Genomic DNA, 20,758 nt, shown 5'->3' on the forward strand with positions numbered 1-20,758 from the left:
GTATGTTGAAACTACACGGTTGCAAGAGTCAAGATTTTTGTATAAGTGACTATTCTTATGATAAATTAGCTAGGTTATAAGTAAATAAATGAAAAACGAAATAAAAATATTAATTTAAGACGACTGTTGCGAACAAAGAATAGCTGAATAGTATGTTAAATCGCTTCACTTAGCTAACGTTTATTTATGTATAGTTTTAATTTAGCTAGGAACAATTTAAATAAGCCCAAAGAGAAATATAAATTTGTGTTTTGTTTTTTTTTGTTTGTTTTTTCGCAAAATCGTTAATAAATGACAAAGTTATATTTAATCAAATGAAAAAATCCATATAACAGCTTACTAGACACAATATGTATGAAAACAACTTCTAATCTTGTTAAGAATTTAGATTAGAGAATTATTCATATAAGATTTAAACGTAAGAATGTATATTTTGTAAAATCGAAAAAAAATGAATTGTCCGTAAATTTTGTAGCGTAAGGTCTTCACTGAAATGGTCACGATATTTAGTTCAAAAGTAACCATTTTAGGATTATCAAAGAGCAAAGTGGGTCTGTTTCGCTAATACATATTTACTGCAAGTTCGTATAATACATATAGATTTGTGTATACCTCTATAAGGTTTTGGAAACAGCCAATTTTTATTTCCGCTACATAAAAAGGAAACACCGATTGTCTGATCAGAAAGGTTTGAATCATTTACTTAGGAACATATCACTCGCAAAGAAAACTCCATCGTTTACATTCAACTAATTTTCTGATCAGATAATGGGACAGAGACTACATATTTTTCAGTATTATTCTTTACTAATGTTAAAAGAAACGACGCAAATTCTATAAATTTAAGAATCTATAGAGGTACACATAAAATATCGTTTTGAGCATTATAGGATAATAAATCGGCCGCATTCTTAAAACATGTGATATGACAGATTTACTCAGGTGTATCAAGGTTGTACTCTAATATTGTTATTGTATACGTAATCGTTGGTATTCAGTCTGGGTTATATTATAGGAGGCAAATAGAACGGAATAGAACTTAGCAAATACTCGCCCGGCCCTTTCGTTATTTTTGTTATTTCAATACCAATATATCAGTTAAATTGCGCCATGTAATATAACTCAGACGTCGCAAAATGCGTTCGGGGAGCCCTGAATATATTATTTTTGCTTAAATCGTGGTCGCGATCGTACGGGTGACCCATTAATGTTGACCAAAAATTATTCAATACAAAAAAGTATTAAAAAATAAAAATCAAGAACAACATCGACGTTTTCTTTTAAACTCAATTCCTTTACCCAGTTTTTTTATACTGACCGTGACGTGGTCACTATAAATTTTGTCACGGTCAAAGTTCTCTTGGGAATTCGACTATTTTCCCTGTAAAAGGGTTCCCTCAACGAATTTTGCAATTGGTAGACTAACTTGAAAAATTCTAAATAAATCTTTAACACCAAAAGTTTAATGCAATAATTATTCGAATATTCATGGAAATTTTAAATAATATTATATCTAGTAGCTTTAGAGCAGAAGTAGTTGAAATTTGATATTTTATTAAATTACTGCATTAAAATTCACATTTTTCATTTGGGAGAGAAATATATACCTATATGAAGGTTTCTTTATCCAGTTACATACTAATCTTACGACTCATATAAAAATTTCGACGCAACGATGTTTCAATAAAGTATGTTCAAATAATGAGATCCATAATAGTTTTCAAGAGAGTCGAAAATTTTATCTTTTACAAAATGTCTATCAATTCATAGAACAGCCGTCTAAAAAAAACTGCCATTAGTTTTAAGAATATTATAAATTAACGCGGCGTTTCAAAATTTAGTAAAAGGCGGCAAAATACGAGATTTAGAGAATAATTAAAAATTTCAATAGACCAAGATATTCGGCAACTTATAAATAGGTAAATTTGAAATTATTTTTCTACATAAAATATCTACTAATATTTACGTATTTCAATTTCTTGTAATCCTTAACTGCATGCTTTCCACTATCTTCTTCATTACTATCCTGTACAAAAACCGCTATACATATTACTAATTATACTTAAACTTGGGAAATTAAATGTTCTTATACATAGCCAATGGTCATACTCTCATTTTCATAAAAGTTTACATTAACAAGAACCTCCGGAACTCTGATATTAAAAATTAGGAAAATTTAAAAGTTCGCTACTCGCTGAATTACAAGAAAAATACATTCAAGCAATATCAACTCGGCAGACAGTGTCAAATATTGAAAGAATAATAGGTAAATTTTGTACATACTACAACGTACATATTTTTTTTTTACGATAAACTAAAAACCAGAACTGAACCAAATTTAATTGGGACCACGTGGAAGGCACCAGCATTATAAGTAAAAATCGCAGCAGTTCACTCAGTCAAAAGTTTAAAAAGCCAAAAAAACACAGTCGAATTAATAACATGCTCCTTTTTTTCAATGGGTTTTTACCAAGAGATTAATTCACTCTATATCAATAACCAATATCAATATTAGATCGATGCAACAGTATCAGAAATTTAAATAAAGGAATACTCTTTAATTTTACTTGGTTTTATAAGATTACAAACAGAGAATAGGAATCATTTTTCAAACGTAGAAAAAAATTGAGGTGAAAAATCTTCAACAATATAAAAAAATACACAGTAAGTTCTTATTTTGTAGGCGCTCAAAATTGACGCCTTATATTCGATCGTTTTATTGAAATATCGTTAGCAGTCGCTACATTCATGAAAATAGGAACCTATATATGTTTAAAACACCAATAATATATAAATAAACAGTGTTTTATGTGCCTTCTCAATTATTTTGAGTTTCTGAAATGTTTGACCATCAAAACCAAGTTATCGAACATTTTATATAAATACAAATGGTTGATGATATACATAAATACATTTAAAATAAATATTAATTAATCGAAACTGATTTTCCTTATAGCCAATATACTCGCTAAGTTTGATTTTGAATATATTTTGTGTGTGCTCAACCATTTCTTTGATTTTAATTATATGAATGTTCTCCAGATGGTTATCTTTATTTTTTTATAAAAATTAAATAGGGAATGCTGATCGCCGTGCAGTCTGTATATATAATTTTAATTAAAAGCGTTCTTTCAAAATGTTGTTTTTATTTACCTCCACAGATATGAGAAAGAATAGTTAGAAGTTACCTCAACGAAAATATGAAATGGTATGATAATTCACAGCTAAAATAGAAAACCTACCATAATGTATATACCTACTGGCTGTAAACGCAATATTTTTCTATTTCATCAAAATCAGTTAAGCCGTTTCAGTGTACCTAAGTATTATTTTACAATACACAACTTCACAAGAATGCTTGATCACACATTTCACGACGCTCTTAAAAGATGGCGCGTGAAAGTAATAACACAGTATTACAACATTTATAGATATTGTACTGTGGTAATAATATGACCTTTAAAAAACACAATATTAATTAGGCTGGGTTACACATGTTTGTTTTAGTACCTAACGGTCAGGGAAAATGAGATGATTTATGCCAAAAAATACCGAATACGCTGGTCAACCCATTTCGCTTTCACTATAAAACTTACCGTTAATGTTATTGATAAACTAGCGGTCCGCCACGGCTTCGCCCGTGGTACATATTTCGCAATAAAAGGTAGCCTATGTTCTTTCTAAAGATTATCTGTGCCAAATTTCATCAAAATCGGTCCAGTAGTTTATGCGTGAAAACCATACATACATACAAACCTTTCCTCTTTATAATATTAGTATAGATATGACAGTAACCTTAACTGGATCCAAATACATATGTATATATGAAAGCAACCAAACCTAACTAAAATAAACAATACCTACTAATTTATAGAATTTTTATTACTACTTAGCACAGACCTATAATTATAAAAATAGCCTCCTTAAGCATGATCTTTTTTACGCACAGCCTATTGCGAAACAGTATCTAGTAGTCCAAAATTTTACTTTGAAGCAATAAAAAGTCTTAAAATTTTCGGATAATGCTTGAATATTTATGGCCTTTTGTGTCTTACGTATTTTAAATCAAATATGTTCGTTATTGCAAAGTTATGTCGATCTGTAAAATTTCCGTCAATAAGATAAAGCAACCTTACACAGGATAATACAAAAACAAAATTATTTGTTTCGATTGCGCCTATTTGACGATTGTACGACGCGACGGTGGCCTACGCCGCGACCGCCTGCATCTTTCGCCGCTTCTGCAGAAAGTCTATATATTGCAGATGAGTCTATTTTCTACGGATAATAATCAGACTTTTCTTCTTTGTAGAGCTTAAATTTATTGTAATTATGTCTTGTAATGGAATGAAATCTGTGAGTTGTGTGTAGATAAGTTTGAAAACTAACAAGTACAAATCACAATTCACAAACTAAACTAATTCGAGAATTCCTCTAGCTACTTGGCTATTTTATTGGGTAGTTTTTATACAGTATCATTGTACAATAGAGTAACGTCTATCTATGCCATTCTGCGGCAAGTTAGCCTTTCTCTCTGGGAATCGAACCCACGCAACAGGCAAGAGGTCAATGGAATAATGAATAATATTACTTTCTAGTGTACATATGAATGAATAATATTATTTCAGAAAGTTGACGTTGATGGAATGTGGTAGGTATAATTCATATTAGACAGTAGACACTATTCAGACTATGGTAAGTAAATACAAATAGTATTTCTAAGATCACATTGATTTGATCACAATCTCAGGTGTGATTGCAAGTGAAAAAAAGAAAGTTATTATTATGTTTCCATTTTTAGTCATCGCTCGCCATATTTAGTTATTGCCAAGTTATTCATGGCAATCTGCATGACATTCTATTATGTAAAAATGTACTTAAGGATAATAAGGAAATGAATAAAACAAGGTATTGAAACAGAATCTTCGCTTTATTTCAGCAATTTCTGGTTGAAAAAAATAATCAACAAAACTACACTGAAATTCTGAACATGACTATTTTTACAAACAATTTACAGCATTTTTTTATTATAACCGCTCGCACTTTGAACGCGCCCCGCGGCTCTCGCGGACAAACTTTAAAAAAATAAAACTAATAATTAAAAAATAATATTAATAGTAATAATATTTACAAGAAAGCAAAGTGCAACACGCGGCGGCGCTTGCGTCTAGCCCAAGGGAAAGGAAAAAGAACCACCCCGCCCTTTAGGGCTACGTTCAAAGTGCAAACGATGGCCTAATACTAAAATCAGAAACTTATGAGGTAAACGTCTCCCTATCCACTTTACTAAGCGTATGTTAACGGCCCCAAAAATGAGGCCAATTTTTTTTTACATTTTTTCCCAAATTTGCAGCCTTTTGTACAGTATATGATACTTACTAATTATACATGTATAGACATAGTTAAAACCGTTAAATTTTTTTGGTCGCGAGTGATTTTCCCTGTCAGCTGCTACGGGCTGGCACGAAAAATTCGCTCGCGAAATTTTTTTTAAATGTAGCAACAACAGGACAATTGCGTAAACACGACTCGCATAGCTAGATTTATATCCCCAATGTTTTAATTACATTAAATTACATACAACGATTTTTTTTTTTAAATATTTTCATCGCCTCCTAGAGAGAATTATTTGAACGGACAAAACATTTTTAGGTGTTGTGCATCGAGTTATTATTTACGCGAAAAAATGGCGCTAAAGATTCATGTATTTATGTCAATTAGAGACACAAATTAATGAAATTTTGACTGATTAAAATTGCAAGATTTAGTTTTAAATATACATATAAATAATAACTCGATACAAAACCGAAGTAAACACATAGTGAGGTTGCAGTGGTAGGTATCAATTCATTCCATCACTATCTACGCGTGTGACATGTCTTCTAAGACACATTCCACTAATCTACAGATAATATATAAATTACACAGATTATAAATTTTTTGGTACCGTCAATACGTTATCGGTTTTTGTTGTTTTCTAAAAAAAAATCAAGCTGTCGACGTAAATTAAAAAAAAAAAGTTCAAGATCGTAAGCGGGAATCAAATAGATTATTTCGATAAACATATTATTACAAAATGTTTCTAAAAATACAAGTTATCTGTATTCTCACTTTAGCGTCATAGTCAACAGATTATATTTGAAATTTTACATAGTTTTTTTTTAAATGGAAGATAGAATAATATAGATAAAATATTTCGATTGAAGTTACGAAACCGCATTTTCACTAAATCCGTACAGTCCTCATATTTAATGTAGTGATAAGAAGCTAATAATAATATGAGTACACCTTACACATAGACGCTACTGCGATTTAGGTAAAATACGATTTATCGAAAACATTTACTTATTTTTATTTCGATATCGAGAGAAATTCCATTAGTTATACAATGCCTAGAAGAACTATCATTTTGAATTACCTGGTGCCATATTATGACGTCATTTCCAGACAGTTTACGCCGCAAATTGAACTGACTGGCAAATTCATATTATACCATAAACTATGGCTGGTTATTGCGATCATAATATGAATTTGCCAATCATTCAATTCACGGCGTGAACTGTCTGGAAATGACGTCACAATACGGCCCGTGTAGACATAATTATCATTATTTCGATACATTCCTATTTAAAATTACCTTCATTATTATTAGTGCAACATAATACATATTCCATAAAAATGATTCGATTAACTTAATTAAAAAAATGTGAACCAGCTGCAAATGTTAAAAAATCGAATCGCGAAATATTTTAAATCGATTTTAATTAAAACACCGATACTTTTAAATTGTTTACATTATTAAGAACTAACGGACAGGGGTATACACTAATTCCTTCTGGACCGGCCAGTACATATATACATAGACTTACAATTATTTTACATATTACACAGTAGTTACATACGCTCACATATATAATATTAGCGCAAACGTAAACTACACAATGTTTTTGCTAAGAACCTAGAGGCATATGCCAGCCATGTACGATTAACTACTAGGTGCATATTCAAAGTCTTCAAAAAATCAAATTTTGATACAATATTATTTAATAACAAAATTCTACATTATACAAAAAATTAATGGACAAATAAATTTATTTCATTTCATTTTCATTTCATTAATAAGATGAAAAACAAATTAACATTGCTTTGAAAAGATCTACTTTTAGATGTTTTTTGATCTGATTTAGAATCAATAATGTGTCATTGAGGTATTATTATAGAGAGGACACCACGATCTGTGTAACAAGCGCGGCGGCGCGGGGCGGCTAGTGAGCCATACACTTTGAAAATATTCTGCCTCTTATTACTTATAAATTAAAACCAATCAATGTAACAAATAAATATTGTTTATCTTATAAAAAAAAAATGAATAAAATTATCAATTTAAAACCAATCAATGTACCAAAAAAAAAATGGTTTGAGACGATTGACTCTAACTCGTGTTAGAAATAGTTTAGTAGCGATGCCCTCTCTAGTACGTAGTACATAGTAACTCAATGTAATGTGTCCTACATATTTAACATGAAAAAGTTCAACACAATCTACTAAAAAATTTTCAAAATTAACAATGCACTGACATTTTAAATTATTAAAACCAAAAAACATCAGAAAAAAATAAAAACAATTTTGAATTGCACCTATATATTGTCGATTAAACATTAACTACACAGTACGCACATCCATATACAAACGGACATACAATATATTTAGGGCTGATTTTTCAATCCTTGGTTAAAACTTATTCATCGAATAACATATTAAACTACCATTTCAAAAATGTATTCTAATTTGTCCCTATTTGACAGTTTACAGGTGACATTTTAAAATGTTCGTGTAATACTTTATTAGACAGATAAATTTTAACCAAGAATTGAAAAATTGGCCCTTAGGGCCGGTTTTTCAATGCTTGGATAAAACTTATTCATCGAATAATGTATAAAACTACCATTTTAAAAACATATTCTTATTGCCCGTATTTGACAGTTTACGTGACATTTTAATATTATCGTGTAATACTTTATTGGATTAAGTTTTATCCAAGCATTGAAAATCGGCCCTTAATTAAATATGTATTACAAATATTACATACTACACATTCTAACACAACTTATAAACTATAATATTTAATATTTATTATACATTTATAAGTAGTAATACGGCTGGCATTGCAAACTCCATGTATTAACTATCTCACAGCCACTTAAACTTTACGAAGCGTGCATTTACATAATTATGGACAAGTTTTAAAACCAATTTAACAGTTTTAAATCTATTTTTATGACCGTTTTTAATCTTAGCTTAGGATAATGATGACATTATTTAGGTTGAATACATGTATTTTAGCTGTTTGCTAGTTAAAATTTTATGTTAGAGAAGCCGATAAAATGCCTATTTATTAATCAAATATTTTTTACTCTTTAATAGACATTTGTTAACTATGATTTTATAAGTAAAAGTAGATTATATACATTTAAAATAGTGCGTTATTTAAGCTAATATGTGATTTTAGCACTCAAAGAATGAGAAACATATGTTAGTTTCTCTCTAAGACGTTCAAATAGCATTTTTTCGTACACATATTTTTCAATAATCACTTTTTGTATATATCTGATATAGATATCTAATCTTTTGCTAATAAATATAGCGAATACAATTTGTTCATTCCTTGTTACTTATACAATCATAGTTCACGCTATGGCTTGACCAATTCATCGATCAATTCTTAAAAATCCCAGATTTTACTCTGGAATTTTATACTCCTGCTAAAAAACCAAAAGTGGAATCGTCTCTTCGCTATTGTCATCATTCTCCTTTGCTACCGTTTCATTATTATTTGTCTTCTGTTCCGCTAAATCAGTTTTATCTTGCAACGTCACTGTAAGGTTTATATTGTCCAAATCGAGGTTTTGACTGACGTCCGAGTCGCATATAGACACGTTGGTACCAACATCTATACTTTGATCCATGTGTATGTCCAGTGTTTCAATGTTGGCAGTACCGTCTACACTAGTACTATAGGTACTTTCATTTGATTCAATTTTGGCTTGATCAATTAAAATTTCATTGGGGTTTCTAGTATTCTCTATGACAGTATTGTTTGGGCGTGGAGCGCCATCTATCGAGTCATTTTTACTGCAAACGTCACTAGCTTTTAGTGTATCTGTATTAGGCATAGATAATAAACTGACATTATCTGTGACCTTGTTGCAAATCGTAATGAATCGCCCAACATTCGTGTCGCACAACACAAGATTCCCCGCACTATCGCAGACAAGTTGCGCCACATTTTTGGCAACAACAAGTTGGCCAACTTCCTCCACTTTTGGCGGAGCAACTTTTTCACTCGTCACCACTAAATCAGCAATATTCTTGCATTTTAGCATCGGTTGTCCGCTACCCTCACTTTTAACATGTGCTTTCTCGCTAGTAACAACTAAATCCGGTACATTCTTGGATTTAACCGTCTGTCCATCGCTTCGGACACTCCTTTCGCTTGTAACGAGCAACTCTGCTATATTCTTACACTTAAACACTGGCTGTGGCTCCGTCTTCGCGACCTTTTCACTTGTGACCAGTAGTTCCGCGATGTTTTTACACTTTATCATGGGCCCTGCACTTTCACTATTTGCTATGTGCCGGGGACTTTCACTTGCACTATTTTGGTGCCAGGCACTATCATTTCCACTATTTGCACTTAAGTGCCGGGCACTTTCACTATTTGCACTTAAGTGCCGGGCACTTTCACTATGTACACTTTTCCGAGCACTATCACTGTCCGTATGTGTGTTTATGCACTTTGCACTATTTTCGCTGGCAGTTCGTCACGTGACCTCCATGGGCAGATTGTCTGTGGGTCGTCTGCGAACAGCCCCGTTTGTTGTGTTATCTGTGGGCTCTGTGGATAATGGTGTTTCAATGTTTGACGCATTGGAGGAAGTCGCTACGGGCGCTGTTGATGCTTCCACGATTTCACTGGAATGGACAAAAATATTATATTATTATTAATGATAAAAATTTTAGTTTTATGAATGCAAAATTTATTGAAAAATTAAATTATTTTGTTTGTATTGTATAGTTAGTTTTCTATATAAAAGAGATATTAACATGAAACAAGGTAAATTCAGTAGATTTAAATTTTATTTTCGGGTGTACAATATACGAACTAATTCAGCTGTTATTATCAATTTAACTTTTTGATATCATAATACGCTATTTTCTACCCATTGATTTTTCAAAAATATAGAAATTTAAGATAACATATTTCTCAAGAATTACTCCACAATATAAAATCTCTAAAAAAGACCTAGCAACAATCCATACGCAATTTCTTTTAAACTCCAAAATACTATCTCCATGTATACAAAAAATGAAATCTACTTACGCAACAGGCGTAGGCCTTGGCTGAGCAATCAATCTCCCCTGCCTAGCCTTCAACTGCGCCGTTGTAAACGCAATCGCTTGCACATTAGCCGACAACGCTTGTCCCCCGGGCCCAGAAATCGCTATTTTCTGTCCCTTGGGCAATACATTCTTTTGTATCAAATTAGCCACTACCGACGAGGGAATAGAGGCCGTTTTCGTCTGCGCTATCGTGATGCTCGTCGACGGTTCTGTAGCACGGAGCGGCGTTGCCACTTGTACGCGATGGTTCTTAATTTGAATCTGATGACGTACGTGTGGTGTGCGGACCGGCAACGCCGCGCGAACTATTTGCCTCCCATCTAAGCTTATACGTTGAGGTCGTGTCGCTGTCGTCACGTTGCCTTTCAACGTCCCATCGAAGACCACTTGTCGTTTTTTATCTATACACGCTACACTAGTCTTGACTTGCGGCTGCGGCTGTCGCAGTACGTTGACCAAATGCGGCCCCTTTGCTAATTGGCCACCTTTGATTTCAAAGAATTGTGCTACCGAACCCGGCGCCGCTTTAAGAGATACTACAGCAGCTGGTAGAGGGGATAAATGTCGATTTTGCGCTAATAATTGCGTTCTCTGCGTATGTGTGAGCGGATGGGCGTGTAATACTTTCAATTTGCTTTGCGTCACGTGGTGTTGGGGCGTCACCACTACCGTGGGATGTATTTGCAATGGTTTGTGTAACGACGCTGGCGCAAGTTGGACCAACGGTGCGGACACGCGGCGCGCGTTGGCCACGCTCACGTTGGCGACGTTGGCCACGCTCACGTTGGCCATGTTGGCCATGCTGACGTTGGCGACGTTGGCCATGTTGGCCATGCTGACGTTGGCCACTTTCCCGGCGGCGCCAGCTGTTACGACGTTCGCTACGCTCGTTGCGCCTGTAATTAGATAAAACTAGTAAATAAAACAAAGTACATATTATGGCAATTTGAACTTAAATTACCTGAGATTAAATAGAGTCCCTTATGTATGTACATTACAAAGTATTTATTTTCTGTATCATAAATTACTGCTGTAAGTATAAAATATTTTTTTTAATGGATACTATAAAAAGAATAGCAACTGTATAACACACTAAAATTACTTCACAAAATAAGGTTCATAAAATTAACTACGAATCATAATAAATATCGAGACAGTCTCCAATGAACATTGCACAAAATTTATTTATATACATATTAACCTCTATTAAAACTAACATTACACCGCTTTTTAATAGTAAAAAAATAAAATAAAAATAGTTTATTTCGTTTCTAAATTTTACACAATTTGTAGTAGTAGGGTTAAGATAAAACCTGTGTCAGGAGGACCCGCTCTTCCTTAACTTAAAACAGGTTATCTACATGAAAAAAATAAACTATTAATAACTAAATAAGTGTTAATAACTAGTAAGTAGTACTGACCGAGATCTCTCTGCAGAGGTAATGTGACAGCAAACGGTCCATTCTGCAGCAGTCCGACCACATTGCCTTTAGCCGGCGATCCCAAACGCACTTGCTGAAAATTAAATAAACATTTTTTTTAATATTTCAGGACAATTTTCACACACGGCACGATCTGATCCCATACTATGCTTTCGCTTGTGTTATGGAAACCAGATGGCTGATAAACATACATATATATTTTTTTAAATAAATACTTATATATAGATAATTATAATTAACACCCAGACACAGAGCAAACTTCTATGTTCATCACACAAATATTTGCCCGGGTGGGAATCCAACCCACAACCTCTGGCTTGGAAGGCAGGGCCATTACCAACCAAGCCAACCGGTCAGTCAAAATCATGATAAATCATGGTCAGGTTAATTGTAGAAAAGAACATTTATTATAATATTAACTACTCTTTATTAATACGCAAATCTATGCAAGTAGAAATTATTTCGTATTTATAAAAAAGAACAATCATGTATTATATTTACTTTATAAATTATTTGTTTTTATTTATTATTCAGTGTGCACTAAACTAGTAAAAAAAATATATTCTAAAATGCTAAATAAGCTATCATTGACAAAAAAACAATAAGACTTACAAGTTACAATCACATTCAAAAATTGTCCAAAGCAAAACAATGCCTACTCGTTTATCGGGCAGACTAATGAGCGTTATAATTTTGCGACTTTGAACATTACTGCCACTATTGTGAATTTATTTTATTAATTTATATCAGGCAACATAGCCCATATATTGTTAGTAGTACTTATTCTAGTGTTAGTAAAACATATACTTATTGTTAGATTTAAGAGTTACAAGCCATTTTTGTTGATAAAATTATGTACATTATTGAGAACTATAGCTGTTTAAATAAGTAACTCTTAGCGTGATAGCCTATAGCCTTCGGGCGCTTGTGCACTACAAGGAATTTTACTGTCCGGCATTCCGATTTTTTACGGTCCGGTGTGGCATGAAAAAACCGATGAATTGCTTGTGCACCTGTCCGTCTTTACTCGGATCAGTGCGGTACAGTTCAAGGAAGTATATGGCGGTATAATAAATGATTGTTTTTTCATTTTACAAGAAACGAGTAGGTAAAAATATAGAAGGTGAAATATTATATTACTTCGTTATAATAAAAAGTAAAGTTCCGTAAGAGATTTAACCCATTGACCACCGAGCGGCCCGATCGGGCCGAGACACAATAGATTTTCTATTGTGTCTGTGATCCGAGGACTGACGGATTAAAATGCGTGTTTCACTTATTTATTAATCGGTGACGAGGAGCTAAATCTATTCCCACTTGAACTTTAACTTACCAACACTTACTTAGATAATAATTATAGGTCAATGCTTGGTCAATGTATATAAAATAACAATACCGACTTCTCAAATCTCATTGCCAGCTAAAAGAAAGTAAAACAAGAGCTTGCTTTCAATTGGCATATGCAATAAAAAGAGTAAAATCCAAGCAAGTGGGCACTCGTAAACAATTATACCTACAGCGACTCGTAAACTCAAAAAACCATCCGGAATAGGGAAAAGTAAAATGTCGGACAGTAAAATTACGTACATAGGGCGCTTGTGCACTACAAGGAATTTTACTGTCCGGCATTCCGATTTTTTACGGTCCGGTGTGGCATGAAAAAACCGATGAATTGCTTGTGCACCTGTCCGTCTTTACTCGGATCAGTGCGGTACAGTTCAAGGAAGTATGGCGGTATAATGCTATCATAAATGATTGTTTTTGCATTTTACAAGAAACGAGTAAAAAATATAGAAGGTGAAATATTATATTATGTACTTCGTTATAATAAAAAGTAAAGTTCCGTAAGAGATTTAAAATGCGTGTTTCACTTATTTATTTTAATCGGTGACGAGGAGCTAAAGCTACTTGAACTTTAACTTACTAACACTTACTTAGATAATAATTATAGGTCAATGCTTGGTCAATGTATATAAAATAACAATACCGACTTCACAAATCTCATTGCCAACTAAAAGAAAGTACCTAAAACAAGAGCTTGCTTTCAATTGGCATATGCAGTAAAAACAGTAAAATCCAAGCAAGTGGGCATTCGAAAACAATTATACCTACCTACAGCGACTCGTAGACACAAAAAACCATCCGGAATAGGGAAAAGTAAAATGTCGGACAGTAAAATTACGTATAGTGCACAAGCTAGTATATAGATTAATGGCGTGCCATACCGGACCGTAAAAAATCGGAATGCCGGACCGTAAAATTCCTTGTAGTGGACAAACGCCCTTCCTCGATGAATGGACTATCTATTACCGAAAGAATTTTTCAAATCGGACCAGTATTTCCCGAGATTAGCGCGTTCAAACAAACTCTTCAGCTTTATAAGATTAGTATACTATAGTCGAGCCAATTTAATAGGCAACATTTGACGTCTATCAATTTTATCTTCATAGGGTGGTAACCTGCTTAAAAACATCGATTAAAGTGAATTAATCGATACGGACTTGAAACATTTGTCAATCGAAATTGAAACACATGTCAATAATTTATGATGATTTTTATTCCCAAGTAATCAATGCATTCGATTCTAGATGTCAGATTTCGATTTTTAGAGTAACGTCTCTGGTATTTAAAAAGAAAAAAGGTTTATTGACACAAAATTGTAGCGACGTCAGTTCTTTAAATCAGAAATTTTTTATTATGTTTAGAATGGTTTTTCAGTAAAATCTAATCCTAAAATTACTTGTATCGGTCATTATTATTATAAATATGTAATTGTAATTGAAAAAAGTTAAGCAAATGTGCAGTTCTAACAAAAAGAAATATCATGTTATTCTAGGTCGTCGTTACTAGGTTACGTTGTTGAATTTTGTCGAACTGTCAAATGTTGCCTATTAAAATGGCTCTACTATAGATTAATTTAAAAAAATCGGTTGTCTGTAAAGTCGGTTTACTGACGATAGTTGAACGTGACAACGTCCGATTGTGCTTCTTTGTCGCTCGTTCCGCGCTCTCGCTCGCACTTCAAGCCTTACGGAACGCCTCAGAGCCAGGTAACGCCGTATGAGTCATGTTTTTTCGTGCGTGCAGCCGGCTTTATCGAATTATAAGACGTTGTCACGTCAAAAATATTCTAAAATGCTAAATAACCTATCTTTGACAAAAAACTATAAGAATAGTTTCTTTGTTTGATCGCGCTAATATCAGGAACTACTGGTCCGAATTGAAAAATTCTTTCGGTGTTAGATAGCCCCTTTATCGAGGAAGGCTATAGGCTATATATCGTCACGCTAAGAGCAACAGGAGCGGGAACAATGCGGGTGAAACCGCGGAGCACAGCTAGTTTAAAATAAATTTCTACGCACCTTCAAACTATCCGAAACAGCCACCGTCACCAACTGCGAATGCGTCGCATCCGATGTGACGATCGTCACATCGCGTCTATGTGGTGACGCGACCACGTGCTTCTTCATCGGACTTTTCGCCGCTTTCACTTGCACAATTTCTTCCTTCTTTTCAACTTTAATTGGTACTTCGTTCACTTCCTCGACTATAATCTTCGATGTTGGGACTTTTTCCTGTTTATTTATTCATTTATTAATACTTTATTGCTCTTAGGGCCGATTTTTCAATGCTTGGATAAAACTTATTCGTCGAATAATGTATAAAACTACCATTTTAAAAACGTATTCTAGTTGCCCGTATTTGACAGTTTATGTGACATTTTAATATTATCGTGTAATACTTTATTGGACGGATAAGTTTTATCCAAGCATTGATAAATCAGCCCTTAAATAATAAATATTACGGGACAATTTTCACACACGGCACGATCCCATACTAAGTTTTCGCTTGTGTTATGGAAACGAAAAAAGCAGTTTTCTTTTAATTACATAAAAAAGTGAGAAATTAAATTACCTTTTTAACATCATTCGCGGTGTTCTTAATTTCGGGCGTCGGAATCCTGTCCACATATATCGGCTCCCTACCCGCGGCCGCTACGCGTACGCACGTCGAACCGAACGCTTCGGCTTTCGCGCGTTTGCCAGAGACGATCCGCCCGTATACGCTCTGGCCTTCAAACAAAGAAGAAAGAATAATTTATTTTTAATAATTGATATTTATTAAAAATTCGATTCGAGTCCCGCCTCGTGATCGAATTTTTTCTATTCTTTATAAAATTTATATTTATAAAGCATTTGAATGCCATAAAATAATAAACATCAATTTCAACAAAAAAGGTCGTGCTCCATCGTTACAATATTATTTTCACTGAAAAGTGTTTCATATTGGTTGAGATGGTTGTTAATCATCCCAATAGAAGGCGCGCGGTGTGTCCCTTAGACACATAAAACTGAAAGAATAAAATAAATTCGATTGCTCTGGCGGGTCACGAGTGACTGAGTTGGTCAGGCATCCGCCGCGGAATGGCGCGAAAGGATGCGGGTTCGAGTCCCGCTGAGTGATCGAATTTTTTCTATTCTTTATAAAATTTATATTCATAATTTATTTTGCCAAAAGCCAACAACAGATATACTTAAATAAAAGAAAGTAAACATACAAAACAAAGAAAAAGACAAAAGTGTGGCAGCACCTTTAGCAAGAAGGGGACCGACTCAGTATTAAGCTGTGCCATCGACAGCACAGCACTGATTTTCAGTGGCCCCCATTGTTTGAAGTACAGCTACAGACCGAAATATAGATGAATAGAAATAATATTAATAGAATAAACAAATATTACACCTTATAAATATCATACATATAAATAAAAGACGTAGGAATGTACATGGACCAGAACATTAAGAAAATTTTATAATAACAAATATAATAAAAATTAATAAACATACATATAGATAAATAGACACAGAAATAAATGCATACCTTGACATAAAAAAGAATCCTTCCCGTCTTCATCTTTAACCAATTCTAACAAATCATCAGTGATAGCCATTTTCTTGTCGTCTTTTATCAAATCGACGTCGGCCAGCGCTTTGAGATCCGTTTCCGATAGGATACTTTCAACTTGGGCTTCCGTTAGTCCTAAGTTTTCGGTTAGTAGGTCTTCATTGCTGATGTCTAGACTTCCGCTGTTGTCTATATCTGGATTTATATCTCCGTATAGGTCGCCTAGAGTGAATTCTGAGGTGGTAAATGTATCTAGACCGCCTGTAGGTGGTTCTAACGTTAGTTCGACGGATATAGGCGTGTCTAGAGCTATGGGGAATAGATCGTCCGTTTTTTCTGTGGTGGGCGGTGAGGGGGGCGGTGTTTTCGGTCGAAAATGAAGCCTGGAATGAATAATTTAAAATAAATTGTAGAATAAAAATATAAATTAATTATCTATTACTTTACTACTGTTTATTATCAGAAACTTTACAACTTTACTATTTAATAGGAACAAATTTTTTAAACTTTCAATAATTTGCTCTTTTGAAATACCCATAAGTGCATATTGCTAGTCTTTTTTTGCATTCTTTCGACTAAAATATTGACAAACCCATTTGAGGATACTTTTAAGTTAATAGCTTATAAGGCATTGTATTCAGTTTTATTATTGATCAAAACTTAGGATTATTAATAGTGCAGTACACATGTTTTATGAAAAATTTATAAAATGAAAACTGTCAAAAATCTAAAAAAAATATTTATAATTAATTGACTGTTACCTACTTATAAACTACAACTACATAAATTTACCCATTATCTTCAAATAAAACACAAAACTCACCATTTCTCCTGCACCTCGCTGATGAAACTCTCAAACTCCTTCTCAACAGGATGCAAACTTTCATCCGAATCGTAATCTGTACTACAACTCCACGCCCGTTTTCTCATCACCCGTTTGAGATTGTCCTGCACAACACTATCTATCGTCCGTGCGTTAACACTGTGCACATCACTATTCGCACTATCGTTATCGACTTTAGCACAGTCATCATACACTTTAATACCGTCATCATACACTTTAGCAGTGTCATCATACACTTTAGCAGTGTCATCATACACTTTAACATTATCATCGTACACTTTAACATTGTCATCGTACACTTTAACACCGTCATCATCCATTTTGACACTGTCAACATCAATTTTGACGCTGTCCACGTCCATTTTGACGCTGTCACAGTCCACTTTGACGCTGTCAACTTCGATTTTGACGCTGTCAACGTCCATTTTGACACTTTCAGAGACGTCGACGTCGATTTTCACGTCTTGTAAATCTATTTTCAGGTCGTCGAATGTGTCTCTAGGGACGTCGGTCCACAGGTGGGGGTTTGCGGCGAGGTGTTTTCGGAACGCGTGTCGCCACGGGTGCTTTCCACCCGTGTGGTAGTCGCGACTTATCACCTTTGGACTTCGCAGCCTTTGATTCTCGAGGTCCTCCTGGAAATTGAAAAATATTATTGTTACATTTTATGTAAAATAAATTAAATTATATGTATCAAGTGTTGAATTTATCTTGCATAGTATGTATGTATTTATTTAATTGAATAAACATTTATTGAATATATTATCTGTGTTTTATTTCTTGCTCGAATTACAATACATATTACAAAAAGAGCATTAATATATAATAAGAACAATCATATTATAAATGTATAAATCATATTCATACGAACTAATACCATATCTGTGAAAAGTGTTTGTTTGTCATACTTTCACGTAGCAACAGAGCGCATTTTTTATCATATTTAAGCTCCTATAGCTACCCTCTACCTCGGTACCTTCATTTCTATGGGATTTTTTCGATTTTTTTATCGATTTTTTAGACTATTCTTCATTCTACTTATTACTAGTCCTACAACTAACCTCAACCCTCGTCTCTGGCACGGGGAGGTCGGGCCACAGCGAGTCGAGCGGTGTTTTAACCCGGTCCAATATGACCCGGCCGCCCCTGCCTATACGGCGACGGGCGAAACCCACGTAGCGGGGGTACGGGTGTCGGACCGATGTTAGTGTGAACCTGTGGAATAATAAATAAATAATTTACTTATATATATAAATCTCGTGTCACAACTCACAATGTTTGTCCTCAATGGACTCCTAAACCACTTAACCGATTATTATAAAATTCGCACACCATGTGCAGTTTGATCCAACTTGAGAGATAGGATAGGTTTTATCCCGGAAATCCCACGGGAAAGTTAACTATGCGGGGTTTTCTCTGAAAACGCGGGCGAAGCCGCGGGCGGAAAGCTAGTTTACTTATATTAATTAAAATTAATCATCAAATTGTGTTGCTGAGTGTAAAACTCGAGAACAACGTCCAATTTTTTTTGTTAATGGAAAAAGAAAGGGGTAGTAGCGCAGAACAAGTCTGCTGGGGCAAATAGTATCAAATATTAAATTATTATAAACCTATTCAAATTGAAGAGGTAATACAAATACCTATCCTTTCTATAAATCAAGAAAAAGCTTGACAGGAAACTCAAACACAATTGATTTGAAACTTTTGTTATTTACATATTTTTATGTACTAGGTACATACTATTTTGAAATAGATACCCATCTACTTAGTTTGTTAGAAATTATGCTTTTATGCATTTGAAATATACAAAGATTTGAATGACACAGGCAATATTTTTTTTTTATTAAGCCGAAACTTAAAAAATAACTATTAAATATATATATTGATTTAAATATAATTTACCACAAATACATAAGGTGTTAGAAATATACATAAAACAATTACCTCGTCCGTTCGTCTATTTCATGTTGGAACAGTCCCTCTTTCGACGGACTGTCAGGATCCACGGGGTCACCGCACAGCGTTGATGTTGGCTGAAATGAAACAAAAAATAAATATAAATTAAATTTGTTTGCTAAACATATTTATGATTGTTTTGGGACCACTTTTATCGCCTTCACCTTTTAATGCAAAATATAGAAAAAGTACTACCCTCGAATAATGGGGGTATATTATTTTTCCTTTTTCCCTTAAAAATGTGGGAAAATTGATATTTTTTTTCAATCGACAATCGAAAAAATGTGGGTAGATTGATTTCTTTTCAATCAACACTCGAAAAATGTGGATAGATTGATATTTTTTTCAATCTACCCTCGAAAAATGTTTGTAAGATATATTTTTTCCATCTACCCCCAATTAAATAAACAGATATTGAACACTAACCATTTCATAGAAGCATCCCGGCTTACGACGGAACGCGAACGGACCGTCGTCGACCGGCGACACGCTCTCCTCTTCTGATGAAGTGCACTCTGAAATTGTGAGAAAATATTATTTATAGACGGATTTTTTTTCCAAACAAAATTAATAAACAGTGGTCAATTCAATATTTTTTGTGACTCACTAGAAGATTTTTTATTTTCACTTTCTTTAAATTTTATTTTTTCATGGTACACTATATTTTGTATTTCAGGTCAATATAAAATTTTTTTACATCGTACTTAATCGATTTTTAACATTTCATCAATAGAAAGCTGAATTCTTTACTTATTAGTTTACATTCAATACAAACAGATTTTCAATAGCACAATTATTCAAGATTTTTGGTTGTTATAGATATATATAAAATAAATAATAAACAATAAATTACCTCGCACTCCCTGCACGGAGCTGGGTGTGTGATGCCTGTGTTTCCTTCTTTTGTACGGTCGCTTTTCACGCTGAAAATTATTACATAAAACAAAATAAGCTATTTGTACACAAAATTGTTAAAATGTACACACACACACATACACACGTTTAATGGTCTATGTGCGTGAGTGAGAATGTGTTTGCGGTTGATACAATACATTGTCTGTGAGACGTGTACGTGTATGTATGTATGTATGTATGGATGGATGATATCCAGAGTGAACGAGTATTTTATTGTGATTGTATGTCAGGCTTGTATCACTGTACGTCCAGTGTGTATGTGTATGTATACAGATGAATGTATAGCTTGTACATGTAT

General features: G+C 33.7%; 1 protein-coding gene across 2 annotated transcripts in view; it reads right to left on the bottom strand.

The window, feature by feature from the left end:
* Positions 1 to 9,712: 9,712 nt before the first annotated feature.
* The window catches only part of E(Pc) (Enhancer of Polycomb), an 89,406-nt gene continuing 78,360 nt past the window's right edge, over positions 9,713 to 20,758 (bottom strand). For both annotated transcript variants that reach the window (XM_090117486.1, XM_090117487.1), the window contains 11 exons: positions 20,399 to 20,468; positions 19,972 to 20,060; positions 19,534 to 19,622; positions 18,651 to 18,804; positions 17,569 to 18,224; positions 16,722 to 17,128; positions 15,759 to 15,916; positions 15,206 to 15,418; positions 11,823 to 11,916; positions 10,382 to 11,297; positions 9,713 to 9,972 (listed from right to left, as the gene is read on the bottom strand). In XM_090117486.1, coding sequence (XP_089973612.1) covers positions 9,822 to 9,972; positions 10,382 to 11,297; positions 11,823 to 11,916; positions 15,206 to 15,418; positions 15,759 to 15,916; positions 16,722 to 17,128; positions 17,569 to 18,224; positions 18,651 to 18,804; positions 19,534 to 19,622; positions 19,972 to 20,060; positions 20,399 to 20,468 — 2,997 coding nt within the window. In that variant the 3' untranslated portion in view covers positions 9,713 to 9,821. The remainder of the gene's footprint in view (positions 9,973 to 10,381; positions 11,298 to 11,822; positions 11,917 to 15,205; positions 15,419 to 15,758; positions 15,917 to 16,721; positions 17,129 to 17,568; positions 18,225 to 18,650; positions 18,805 to 19,533; positions 19,623 to 19,971; positions 20,061 to 20,398; positions 20,469 to 20,758) is intronic.

The sequence above is a fragment of the Colias eurytheme genome, chromosome 28, assembly GCF_061535395.1.
Source record: "Colias eurytheme isolate Ceu_HAF_F1 chromosome 28, ilColEury1 Martin Lab GWU primary, whole genome shotgun sequence".
Lineage (NCBI taxonomy): Eukaryota > Metazoa > Arthropoda > Insecta > Lepidoptera > Pieridae > Colias > Colias eurytheme.